General features: G+C 42.6%; 1 protein-coding gene across 2 annotated transcripts in view; it reads right to left on the bottom strand.

Moving 5' to 3' along the window:
• Positions 1 to 9,671: 9,671 nt before the first annotated feature.
• dipk2ab (divergent protein kinase domain 2Ab) overlaps positions 9,672 to 14,313 on the bottom strand; it is a 225,145-nt gene continuing 220,503 nt past the window's right edge. For both annotated transcript variants that reach the window (XM_080185961.1, XM_080185962.1), the window contains one exon: positions 9,672 to 11,876. In XM_080185961.1, the coding sequence (XP_080042087.1) occupies positions 11,545 to 11,876 (332 nt within the window). In that variant the 3' untranslated portion in view covers positions 9,672 to 11,544. The remainder of the gene's footprint in view (positions 11,877 to 14,313) is intronic.

Genomic DNA, 14,313 nt, shown 5'->3' with positions numbered 1-14,313 from the left:
GTTCTTTGATCAGAGAGTGGTTGGGGTGTGGAATGGGCTGCCTGCTGTGATAGTGGAGTGGGACACTTTAGGAACTTTCAAGCAGTTATTGGATAGGCAGATGGAGCACACAGAATGATAGGGAGTGGGATAGCTTGATCTTGGATTCGGATAAGGCTTGACACAACATCGAGAGCCGAGGAGCCTGTACTGTGCTGTATTGTTCTATGTAACTATGACACAAGAACAGAGCTGCGCCAAGTTTTTGATATGATTTATTATTGTCACATATATAAGTATACAGTATTGTTTTCTGTGCGCTATACAGACAAAGTATACCATTGACAGAAAAAGAAAGGAGAGGGTACAGTCATAGCTTGGGTGTAGAGAAAGATCAACTTAATGCGAGGTAGGTCCATTCAAAAGTTTGATGGCTGTGGGAAGAAGCTGTTCTTGAGTTGGTTCCTACGTGACCTCAGACTTTTGTTTCTTTTTCCCGACAGAAGAAGATGGAAGAAAGAATGTCCGGATTGAGTTGGCTTCTTGATTATCCTGGCTGCTTTTCCGAAGCAGCGGGAAGTGTGGACAGTATCAATGGATGGTTTATGTGATGGACTGGGATTCATTCATGATTCTTTATAGTTTCTTGTGGAAATTTTGAGAAAATAATTCATTCTGAATACCCTGCGCTGGCAAAGGATCATCCAGACTTGAAACATTAGATCTATTTTCTCTCCACAGATGCTGTCAGACCTGTTGAGATATTCCAGCATTTTCTGTTTTCATTCCAAGTATGAATCATTTGCACTACTTCGAAGACATGTCCACTGAAACCCTCTCTCATTCCCGTACATAGATTCACCCCACACAAAAGAAACTTACAGGAGTTTCCAAAATTTATTATTGCACTCAATAATACACCCCTCTGCCTTCAGCTGTCCCCTGGGCATTGGCACTTTGCCCTTTGAGCAGTGCCGAGCAGTGCCAGGAGATGCTGGCATTGCCAAAGTGGCAATGTCCAGGGGCCAACCCCCTCCGGTGCCTGACCCTCTTGGGGACTTCAAGGCCCCTATTCATTCCAGTGGGGTCGGGCCACCTGCTCCCCGCACGTGGGGACCTAAACCAAATCCCGTTGGATTGAACCACTCCTGTTTGGCGGGGGGGGGGGGGGGGGGGGGGGGGGGTTAGAGGCTAGCAGGCCTGGAGACTTCAGTCCCAAGCCCACTAATGGGATTTAAATTGTATTTAAATTGTGATCGGCGTGATTTATACGGCTCCGTGCCGATTTCTGGCGGGGAACTGATGGCACCAGAAATCCGGCATTGGGAGACTCACGGAGGCTGTGGCCCCAACGGGAAGCCATGAAACAGCCTCCGCTCAAGACTCCCGGCTCACTAAGCTACAAAAGCAGCACAGCGGGATGGGAGAATCACCCTTGTAATGTTAAAACCGCTCAAAAGGTCAGACGCTTTGGTCATGTGGCACAGCCCATTAATGGGTTAATTGCAGCTTAACAGTCAGTTTCTGTACTTCTGGCCAGAATCCATTATTCCTCATTAGCAGAAGGACGAGGTGGCTATTATCTAAATGGCAATAGATTACAGAGCTCTGAGCTGCAGAGGGATCTGGGTGTCCCAGTGCATGAGTCATGAAAGGCTGGAATGCAGGTACAGCAAATAATTAGGAAAGCTAATAGAATTTTATTGTCTATTGTGAGGTGAATTGATTACACATTTAGAAAGGTTATGCTTCATTTGTACAGGGCATTGGTGAGGCCACATCAGGAGTATTGTGCACAGTATTGGTCTCCTTATTTAAAGAAAGATACAAGTGCATTAGAAACAGTTCAGAGAAGGTTTACTGGACCAATACTGGGAATGGGTGCATTGTCTTATGAAGAAAAGTTGGGCAGGTTAAAGAAGTATCCATAAGTGTGTAGAAAAGTTTAAAAGGTGGCTTGATTAAAACCTTAAAGATCCCGAGGAGTATTGACAGGGTGGAGGTAGAAAGGAAGTTTCCTCTTGTTGGAAAATCCATAACTAGGGTCACCTTTTTAAAAAAAGGGTCACTTACGTAAGACAGAGAAGAGAAATTTTTCCCCCTGAGAGCTGTGAGTCACTGCAACTCTCCCTCCGAAGGCATGGGAGCAGAGTTTTAAAATATTTTTAAGGCAGAGCGAGATAGATTCTTGATTAACAACGGGGTGGAAGGTTATCAGGGGTAGGCAGGAATGTGGGGTTGAGATTACAATCAGATCTTATTGCTTGCCAGAACAGGCTCAAAGGGCAGAATGGCCTACACTTGCTCCAAATTTGTATACTTGTTATATTGTTTCTTTTGGTATAACGAGTTTCAACCTCTCTCTTTTGCGCTAGTTCTGGCGAGGAAGCCAGTTCATTTGCACTTCCTCTGCTTGTGTTACTTACCCGGGGTCTGTGCAATGAACTGTGACAGGCTGTGACAAGAATTCCTTTTGCTTTTTAAGCTGCTGCTGGTAGCTTCCAGAACAGAGGGCCAACCCTGTGGTCATCTGGGAGCAGCAGCCATTTTATTGGTTCGTCAGAAAATAGCATTTTAAAATTAGCAAAATACAACAACCTCTCGACGTGATTTATTTTCCATGTCTGAGTGACCGGAGACTGCACTATAACTGACTGCAGGGCTTTCAATCCCAATGCACACACAATATTTTACACCATCACCCCCCGCGCCCCCCCCCAACGCCTTCAGGAGTAAGCTGCTAGAACGGTCTTATTTCCCAATGGGTTTTGATCTGCATCATAATCAAAGAGGAAGTGGAACAGCTGGAGCCTCTGAGAACAAGGCATCATGGCAGAAGACAGCCCGATGGCACAGTGGTTAGCACTGCCGCCTCACAGCGCCAGCAACCCCGGTTTGATTCCCGGCTCGGGTCACTGTCTGTGCAGAGTCTGCACATTCTCCCCGTGTCTGCGTGGGTTTCCTCTGGGTGCTCCGGTTTCCTCCCACTGTCCGAAATACATGCTGGTTAGGTGCATTGACTGTACTAAGTTCTCCCTCAGTGTACCCGAACAGGCGCCGGTGTGTGGCAACTAGGGAATTTTCATAGTAACTTCATTGCAGTGTTAACGTAAGCCTACTTGTGACATTAAACTTAGCAGTCCATGAGCTATCGCCCCGATGAACAGCACTGCATTTGTACTTCATTTTTAAAAATCTTCCAGTGTGTCGATTTGAACATAAGTACCCCTCTGCAAGAACTGGCATAATTTGTGTAAGTGTTACCAGGAGATTTTTTTTTATTTTTAAGTGCATGTTGAGCACTTGCATTGAGGCAGGGTTTTCAGTGAAGTGGTCCAACATATACAACTGCGTGTTGCCTGTGATTATTTATGGCATTCATCACCGTAGCAACAATTCTGTGCGATATGTAAACTTTGAGATCTATGAAAACAGAACAAATTAGCTCTCAGATCTTAAGTTCACGCTTTGAAACTGAAAAATAATACAAATAGATGCATTACAGATGAACACGAAACAGCATGTGGAGTGAATAATAGGGTGATAACAATTGCCAAGCATAACAATCCTACACCTACATTAACCTGTCACATCCAACCGCAGCCAAACAGGACAGAGGAAGGAATGGGAACCTGGTTTGAGTTTTGTGGCTTTCATTACTGCTGCAGAAAATCTCACAATTAATAAACAACCCCACCCCCCACCACCCAGAGAGATAGACTGGGGAGAAAGGACTTAAAAATTCTATTGTCTGATCTACATTACATAGTGAGGAATATCTAGTGATATAGTAGTTGGTTTCTCTTGTTGAACATTAAAGTACAGAATAATTCAGCTGCTGTCATCATCACTAAGCACTTCAAAGTCTGAAATACGATATCATGTTTAGATGTGGAATAATGTCCTGTTTCAATAGTATATTGAATTGTTGTCGGTGCAGGCTCGATGGCCCAATTGGCCTCCTTCTGCACTGTAGGGTTTCTATGATATGCATCAGCCCTACTCTCGTAACATTTCTATAAAATGTTGTGGGATTTCAAGAAGAAATTAGATACAATTCTTGGGGCTAAAGGGATCAAGGGATAGGGGGGTAAGTGGGTTGGGGGGGGGTCAGGACATTGAATTTGATGATCAGCCATGATTAAAATGAATGATGGAGCAGGCTCAAAGGGCCAAATGGCCTAGTCCTACTCATAGTTTCTACGTTTAATCCTCAACTGTTATCAAAATAGACCGGAAGAAACTACAAAGGGTTGTGAATGAAGCCCAGTCTATCACTGAAACAAGCCTCCCATCCATTGACTCTGCCTATGCTTCCCATTACCTTGGGACAGCAGCCAGTATAATTAAGGACTCCATGCACCCCGGATACTCTCTCTTCCACCTTCTTCCGTCAGGAAAAAGATACAAAAGTCTGAGATTACGTACCAACCAACTCAAAAACAGCTTCTTCCCTGATGCTGTCAGACTTTTGAACGGACTTGCCTTATATTAACTTGATCTTACTCTACACCTCAGCTATGAGTCTAACAATGCATTCTGCACCCTCTCCTTTCCTCCTCTATGAACGGTATGCTTTGTCGGTATAGCACGCAAAAAACAATGCTTTCCACTCTATATTAATACTTGCAACAATAATAAATCAAATCAAAATTTTCCACATTTTTAAGAGTAGCTATCCTGTAGCACCCCTGAATGAGACTGACAATTTTAAGGGTAATTTTGTGCTGGGTATTTCATATGCAACAGAAACAGAGCAGATGATCCAAACTTCCCTCAGTCAGCATACAGAATTTCAACTCCTGCTGAGTTTAGATACAACTCTTTGGGTGAAAGGCAAAATCTTTACCCACTGTATTTAATCTTTAAAAATTGAACAATAATTCCAATCCTAAGGATGGCACAATAGCACAGTGATTAGCGCTGCTGCTTTACAGTACCATGTTCTCCCCGTATCTGCATGGGTTTCCTCCAGGTGCTCTGGTTTCTTCCCACAGTCTGAAAGACATGCTGGTTAGGTACATTGACCCAAACAGGTGCTGGAGTGTGGCAGCTAGGGGAATTTCACAGTAACTTAATTGCAGTGTTAACGTAAGCCTATCTGCGACTAATAAATAGACAATAAGCATAAAAGTCAAATTGGGGTGATGTTATGGGGATTACACAGGAGTAAGCTTAATTCTGATTTTAAAATCATAGAAAATCAGAAGCCACTCTCATGAAAATTCAGACATGCTGCAAGGGGCTCATTACCAGGGCAATGCCACTAGGTGGCAGATTTCAAATGAAAATCTAATAACCTTTCCTTGTAATTTGTTAAAAGTTTTTAAAAAATCTGCAGCAACTCATTGACTTTGCATGAATGCCAATTTTAAGCCGTCACTTAATTTCATTAAAATGAATTACTGCATTTAGAAACCATTCTTTTTACGTTGCAAATCAGCTACAGATGTTTTCTTCTTTAATTATCTCCCCCACGACTAACAGGCTGTACATGCAGAGTATCAATTCCTGCTTTGACTCTGAAAGTGACCTTACTGTGTACATTAACTGGTGTGACTGTCGGAGGGAAATGATATATGGAACAACACACAATGTTAAGCCACAGAACTTTAAAAATTAATGGACAGTTGTCAAAAAATTAAATAGGTCTGTGATGAGACAATTTAGACACCAGCTTGTTTTCATTTCGTAAATAGTCCATTCTGAGGCTAATCTAATCTGGATTTGAACTGTAATGTACGGATTTGGCGGCACAGTGGTTAGTACTATTGCCCCTCAGTGTCAGAGCCACAGATTCAATTCCAGCCTTGGGTGACTGACTGTGAAATTTGCACGTTCTCCATGTGTTTGCATGAGTTTCCTCCAGGTGCTCTGGTTTCTTCCCACAGTCCAAATTCTGCAGGTTAAGTGGATTGGCCATGATAAATTGCCACTTAGTGTCCAAAATTGGCAGGATACATGTGTGGGGTTACAGGAAGAGAGCAGGGGTTGGGCCTGAGCAAGATGATCTATTGGAGAGTCAGTGTAGACTCGATGGGCTGAATAGCCTCCTTCTGCAGGTTAGGAATTTTACATTTCCAGAAATGAACACACATTTAGAAAATTAGCTAAATATTCCTGAACAATTTTTATATTTTAAAACAATTGCAATTTGATTTTATAATTTCTTTGCCTCAACAACAGCAGATAATCTGCTTTTACCAGAAGGCCATTTCAAAATAGAATAGGGACTGATGAAGCACAAGAAATATTATCTATATTTATAAAACTATATGAAAGTGGATTGCAATTATCGATTTTATGGACAAAAAACACTAATTTGAACCCTATTTATTGATCATTGTTTCTCCCTTTAATTATTTTGCTTTTTGCTTCCTTTCAAAAAGCCCACTGTCCTCATGGATCACATTGCAGTAATAATTCACATGTATTGGAAAGATTCTCTGTCCGATTATACTTGTGCTAAAGGTTAACTATGAAGTGTAAATGAAAAGCTCTTTAGATAAAGAATCCATCACACACATTGATCTTGCCAGCCCATCACATTGGCTGGCAGCACGTGTGAGGAGAGAAACTCAGTTAATGGTTCCAGATAACAGAGTTCTAATGTCTCATCAATTTAAAATGTTTAACTCTTTTGTTTAAAGAGTACTGTCTGACCTGCTGACTATTTCTGGCACTTTTCTTTTATTACAGATTTCCAGCACCAGCAGTTTTGCTTCTTCTTATTCATTGAGCATCGCTGGCAAGGCACTTACCACTCATCTCTAATTGTCCTCAAGAAAGTGGTGGAGAATCGCAGACTCAGACTACTGCAGCCCCTGGTTTAGGTATTCCCCAACAATGCTGGTGGATGTCAGCCCAGTGTCAATGAACACTGTAATGAAGTTACTGTGAAAATCTCCTAGTTGCCACACTCTAGCACCTGTTTGGGTATGCTGAGGGAGAACTCAGCATGGCCAATACACCTAACCAGCACGTCTTTTGGAATGTGGGAGGAAACTGGAGCATCAGGAGGAAACCCATGCAGAGACAGGGAGAATGTGCAAACTCCACACAGACAGTGACCCAAGCCAGGAATCAAACCCAGGTCCCTGGCGTTGTGAGGCAGCAATGCTAACCACCATGCCGCCAGGGTAGTGTATGATTTTGGGAGGAGTGTACTATTCCCAAACACCTGCCATCAACATTCATCACCACCTTTCTCTCCCTCTCATTTTATCACCTCTCTATTGGTTGTGAAACTTCAGTATTTATCACATGTTCATCTTGGAGATAAACACCTACATTATTTAAAATACATATTATTTAAAACTAAAGCAAAAAGATCAAGTTGAAGAAACACCCATTCAATATTCTGATATGAAAGGGGGAGGGGTGGGGAAGCATCTGAGAACAGGTACAAATTAGTGAGTCACATTGAAATACTTTGAACCAAGGATGTGTGCCAGATGCAGCACAGATTGGAGAAAGCAAGACAGGCTTGGGCATGAAGTGTAACATGAGTGTGTGAGAGTGGACCCAAGGAGTAATGGAGCAGAGGGCAGTATTGCAAACATCAGCTCTCATGAATTATGCATCAAAAAGACAAAACCTACACACAGCAGATTTACAAGAAAAACTCTTCTGCTGTAATTTTGCATAGGCGTTCACTGTGAGCACAAAATCCCAAGACTTTAAAAACCCAAGAACCTGGCCAGAGATATCGTTTTCTGTTTCTCCCCGCCTCCTTCCAATGATGTGATGAGGTTCCTGCTCAGGCAGGTTGAGAACCTCATTTCAATAAATTAAAATATAGTTAAAGGGTTTCCCCGCCATACTGTCCCCACATTTGGAACATCCCTCCACTCCCTTGCTGGTGTGACACTGCTTTTGAAAAATGTGAGCAAGGCAAAAGGAATCTGGTAAGTGTTAGCCCCCTAAGGGAGAAGGGCATGTGCGGGCAGTACCCTGGCACTCGGGCGTGTTGCAAAATGTGGCAAGAAAGCTGCATGCCACTTCCTCACCTCAGCCAGCACTCTGCAAATAACAGGAAATTCTGCCTTTATGTGAGAGTCCAGAATCTCAGGACTTGCGTAACATCATTGAACAAGTTGCAGTGGGATCCAAAAGTGAAGAATGTGACTAAAAATTACGTGAACTAGCAATTTTCTGATAAATATTTTAATAAATGAAATAATCAAGCTCAGATAGGATCTTCCACATGGTCAAATAGCTTAATGACATTAATGGTTAGGCTCACAAATGAGTCCTGGCTCGAATAGTAAGGGTGCCCACAAAACCACAATTCTGAGGAGGAATATGGTACGGGGGAAATAAAATTCAAAAATATGGCTGGTATATTTAAACACTAGTATGGAGATCGTACTGCATTTCACTATTTCGCATTCGAGCAAATTTTAATTAGTATGAGGTAAATAAGTAACAAGTCTGCGAGAATTAATTGGAGAGCTTTTTTTTAACTAATTCCATTGCACTGAGTCGCTATGTTAATTTTCAGCTCCAGCTTTGCTCCTGCACTACACTTCGGTGCATGAAGGGAACAAGCCATGAACAAGAGGCTGTGCTCTAAACAGAAGCTCAACTGTGGAGCAACTCAACAAAATTGGGTGTGGAGTTTGACAGCCTATATCTGGCTCCACTCAAGATTGTTAATTTCTATTTATTTCTTGCAAGAATATACTTTATTCATAAAATTTCTGAAAGAACATTTCAAACATTCTAAGCTGGCCATCACACAAAGCATGACAATATTCAGGTCCTTTACATACATCAAGTAACACTCATACTTCAATACAGTCAAGGACCAAATGTTGCAAAACTCAGCACATTCCAAAGCCCAAGACTACATTGCTGAGGAATGCACTAAAGCTTCGGGGCAGCTGCCGCAGAGGTGTAATGGGGAAGGTCGATGTCTAAGCCCTTTCAACCACAATGAACTGAGGGGAGCAGAACCTCCTCGGGCTGAATGACTCACTGGATGTATACCATGAATATTACATCATCCCAGTTGTACTGAAGTACCTCGGAGTGCAACTTGTTCTATTTAGATAACCTTTAAGTACCTTTGCATCATTGGATTGTTGGTTTCTAATCTTTGATCGCCTGGAGGTGAAGGTGCAAATGAACAAGGGAATCGAAAGGTGGCAGCTGGGGCTGTATGGCAAATTTCACACATCGGTAGTGGTTACTGGCTGAAAACAGTAACACTAGCAGAGATCATTTAATGTCAGCACTGGCAGGACAGACTACTGCAGCAAATTGGGGCAGTCAACAAGGATGCATTTATTTAGCATCACTACATAGTTGGAATTTAAATCCAGACACAGCCTGGCTTGGAGAGAAGTGGCATGAGATCCAAATTTGATATCCTCGATTATCCCTGTGCAATGTATAGAAGTTAAAAAGTGGTAAGCTGTCTTTGACTTGTTGGATATTAAAGCTACCAGAGTTCATATGAGTTTAGAAACTGAACATTACCACCTGCATTTCGTAAACCTACAAATTTTAAATGCTAACGAAGCAGCTTTAGGCAAGAGCAGAAGAATAGCTGTAATAGGCATGCAGCATAAATAAAGCACTGTCTGAAGGTATCACATATTACAAAGGCAGGGTTTTAGTACGAAAGAGGAGGTAACTTCTTTAAAAATACAAATTGGTGCTTTCCAAAGGCAGTAACCACAGGACTATTTTAATAAGTAAAGTTTTATTATATGAATCCACTTTTAAGTTATAAAGACAACTTCTGAATGAAAGGCACAGTGAGTCAGACAATTATGATAAAACATAGAAACTAAATGAGAACATACAAAAGAAAGTGATGACAGCATTTTCCAGCATTTACAAACCTTCAAAAATCCCAATCTGGAATCAACCGTGTCATCACTAATAAGTTGTAATACACAGTAAAAGCTACATTTGCACGGTTAAACAAAATCATCATCTGATTGCTTCAGTGTCTGAGAATTTTCTGTTGAGAAAAATAAACACTATTGCTTTCTACGGTACTTGGTGGTGATATTGCAGCATTCAATTCCCTGCAATGAAGCCAACTCGAGCTAGTTTTAGAATCAAAAGCATCAGCGTGATTTAAAATGGCGATTAAAGTCACAAAATTACTTTATGGGGAACAGCTTAACATTGATCCAGATTGAACCACAAGATTCAAGATAGCTGGCAATGGAGTCAGTGCCACACTTCAGCTAATCAGCAAGAAAAACAGATTTTCCACCCCATTTCCACATAAACTATGAAGCTTTTCATTTAATGTGGCAAACACACACAACTGTTTTTTTTGAAAACTGGAAACAAATTAATATAGTTTAGTTAAACAAATGGAAAATGTTCACCCTAAACTAAGTTCAAATTACAATACTGTACCAACATGTAATACGTAGCAGAAAGCAGTTGCCACCTGTGTCAGCCCAGTAAGTCAGTAGAAACCAGTCAAGCACACATGGCAAATGTAAACTTGTGACCAAAAACCTTATCCCAGTTTTAGTTAATGCATTCTTAATATACAAATAGTTATCGAAAGACTTGTTCATTATACTTTCACCAGTGTTTCAATCAATAAATAGGTTTCTTTCCTTCTACCAAGATAAGGGTAATTTTGGAACAATTTTTATTCTTTGGTATGTGCTCAAATACTGGATGCTTTGCTGTCTGCCTCCTCCACCCCTCTTGGAAAGAAAGTTCTCCTAATTTTAATTCAGGAATAGTCAGCTTGATTCTATTTGAAGTACCCTCTAAAAGTCCTCAAATGATTATTCTAGTCTTTTTTTTAAATGTTGCTGCTTTGAAACAAATTCAGCTCTGGTCACTATTTCATGCTTACAGAAGTCCTGTGCAATAATTACAAATAATGAGGGTTTTCCTCTTTCTTTTCTTTGCAGACATGAAATTATTGCTTCATTGAGATGAGGGGAATGGTTTAAGGTTTTGGACAGAATATCCCAATGCCACAGTTTCTCAGTGCTTCAGTTTACAGATAAATTAGAAATATGTTTACATATTTGAAAAGGAGTGTGGGCAAATGCATATCAAAACTTTGCACATTCATTTTGATGGCAGTATATGTAAGTTTTTTTAATACAAACGTTTTTAATGCTTTCCTTATTCAAAATATAGACAAGATCAAGACAACATCAGTAGGTTAAAGCCTTTAAACAGACTTTCAAGTTAAGCAAGGTTTCATCAGTAAAGGCATCAGCCTCACAAATTGTGACAGTAATGCTGTGTTATGTCAATTGCCCTTTGACACATGTGCAATCATTAAACCTGCCAGGGTCTATTATCTCCAGTGACCTGCTGGTCTTCATCTGAACTACTCCGCAGGCAATCAGAGAACAAGTCAATAATAGCTCAATGCTCTAATCAGATAATCAGTCCCACACACTGGTTTGCAGATGTCCATTGTTGTTCCAAGCATGAAATATAATGCTATGCGGTAGCATTTCCGCATAGTATTCTTCGATGTGTTTACATTCTGCACAGGAACAACGTGTTCAATTCAAATCTCAAATCTATAGCAGTGCGAAAAACAACAGGTCCCATACTGAGCTACCTCACATTATTGTTCAGCTTTGCAAGGTAGTCCCGCAATTCTTTCGCTGCTTGGAACCGACCATACTCCTTCTTTGGGTTGGCACATTCTTCAAGCAAGGCCTCCAGTCTGCCAACTCTGACTATTTCTGCAGGAGGGTTATGCAGGAGCCCTCCCTTTGTACCACGCCACGTGGCATATCTAGAGAGCAGGTTCTGACAAATGGCATAGTAGTTATGGTCAATTGTAACACGAGAACACAAAACGTCCTTTGAAAATGATAGGCAGGCTTCTTTTCCACACTCGTCAAACTTGCTCTCATACCACACGTCCCAGTTTTGAGGCTTATCTGCAGGGAACAAAATGGAATAAATCTGATTACTACTTTAAGATTACTGCAAACTTAGTGCTTATTCTAATTTTATCATTAGCATTATGACTACAGTTAAAGCTACACAGCTAACACCAACAACCACAAATTACAGCTTAAATGACATTCCTTTAGCATGAATGAAAACAAGTATGCATTTCACTTAAAGTGGTGCCTCAATCATCTGCAACGCAGGAGATCAACGCAGGTGGTAGCAAGGGATGATATTGGAGCCAAGGAGCAGAGGGTGGAATCGTTGTGGGTGGAGATTAGGAACAGCAAAGGGAGGAAGACGCTGGTGGGTGTCGTCTATAGGCCTCCGAATAATGATCTGGAGGTGGGGCGGGCTGTTAACGCGCAAATAAGTGCGGCGTGCAGGAATGGGACGGCCGTAGTTATGGGGGACTTCAATCTGCATATTGATTGGTCGACCCATGTTGGACGCGGGGGGCTCGAGGAAGAGTTCTTGGAATGCTGCCGGGATAGTTTCCTCGAACAGTGTGTGTTGGAGCCGACGAGGGAGCGAGCTATCTTGGATCTGGTGTTATGTAATGAGGCGGGTAGAATTAGGGACCTTGTGGTGAAGGAGCTTCTTGGGCAGAGTGATCATTGTATGGTGGAGTTTCTGGTGCAGATGGAGGAGGAGAAAGTGGGTTCCCGGACACGCGTCCTTTGTTTGAATAGAGGGGAGTACGGTAGGATGAGAGAAGAATTGGCGAATGTGGACTGGGGGAGCGCGTTGGAGGGAGGGTCTGTTGAGGAGCAGTGGAGGATCTTTAAGGAGATCTTTCTTGGTGCTCAGCGGAAATTTATTCCGATGGTCAAAAAGGATAGTAGGAGGAGAGGTAATAAGCCGTGGATAACAAAGGAGGTGAAGGAAAGTGTTAAACTAAAAGCGGAGGAATTTAGAGTAGCTAAGAGTAGTGGGCGAGAAGAGGATTGGGAGAGGTTTAAATGTCAACAAAGATTGACAAAGAAGTTGATAAAGAAGCGTAGGAGAAACTATGAAGCTGGGCTAGCGCTTAATATAAAAAAGGATAGCAAGAGTTTTTATAAATATATAAAAAGGAAGAGGCTGGCTAGGGTGAATGTTGGTCCTTTAGAGGATGAGAAAGGGGACCTAGTGGTAGGGGATGGGGATATGGCTAAGGTATTGAATAACTTTTTTGTTTCTGTCTTCACGGAGGAGGACGTGAATAATTTGCCGGGTGTTAGCGATGGAAAGGTGGTAGGACTGGAGGGTCTTAATGACATTACTGTTACTAGAGAGGCGGTGCTCGACAGACTGGAGGGGCTGATTGTGGACAAGTCCCCAGGACCGGATGGAATGCATCCGAGGGTTCTGAAAGAAATGGCGGAGGTGATAGTGGATGCCTTGGTGGTTATTTTCCAAACGTCGCTGGATTCCGGGGAAGTGCCGGATGATTGGAAAACGGCTGATGTTACGCCGTTGTTTAAGGAGGGTGCCAGGCAAAAGGCGGGGAATTATAGGCCGGTTAGTTTAACGTCTGTGGTAGGTAAAATGTTAGAATCTGTCATTAAGGAGGAAATTGCGAGGCATCTTGAAGGGAATTGCTTGATAGAGCAGACGCAGCACGGTTTCATTAAAGGGAAGTCGTGTCTGACAAATTTACTGGAGTTCTATGAGGATGTGTCTAGGGCGGTGGATAGAGGAGAGCCGGTGGATGTGGTCTTTCTAGATTTTCAGAAGGCGTTTGACAAAGTGCTTCACAAGAGGTTATTGCAGAAGGTCGAGGGACATGGAGTTGGGGGTAGGGTGTTAGCGTGGATAGAGGATTGGTTGTCAAATAGGAGGCAGAGAGTGGGGGTCAACGGGTGCTATTCGGATTGGCGGATGGTGACTAGTGGAGTGCCCCAGGGGTCGGTGCTGGGGCCTCAGCTTTTTGCCATTTATATAGATGATCTGGAGGATGGAACCGAGTGTAGAGTGTCGAAATTTGCTGATGATACCAAGATTGGGGGAACGGCAAATTGTGCGGAGGGTGTGGAGAGTCTGCAGAAGGATCTAGATAGGCTGGGCGAATGGGCCAGGAAATGGCAAATGGAATTTAATGTTGGCAAGTGTGAGGTGGTCCACTTTGGTAGGAAGAATGGTAGGAAGGACTATTACTTACGGGGCGAAAAACTGCAGCAGGCGACGGTGCAGAGGGACCTCGGGGTCCTTGTGCATGAGTCGCAAAAACCCAGCTTGCAGGTGCAGCAGGTGGTCAGGAAGGCGAATGGGATGCTGGCCTTCATAGCGAGGGGGATTGAACATAAAAGTAGGGAGGTCTTACTGCAGCTGTATAGGGCATTGGTGAGGCCGCAGCTGGAGTACTGTGTGCAGTTTTGGGCGCCGCACCTGCGCAAAGATATTTTGGCCTTGGAGGGAGTGCAGAGGAGGTTTACTAGGCTG

Source organism: Carcharhinus amblyrhynchos, chromosome 3, assembly GCF_965287045.1.
Source record: "Carcharhinus amblyrhynchos chromosome 3, sCarAmb.v2.hapA, whole genome shotgun sequence".
Lineage (NCBI taxonomy): Eukaryota > Metazoa > Chordata > Chondrichthyes > Carcharhiniformes > Carcharhinidae > Carcharhinus > Carcharhinus amblyrhynchos.
The sequence above is the reverse complement of the archived record's forward strand: the minus strand, read 5'-3'. Positions and strand labels throughout refer to the sequence as shown.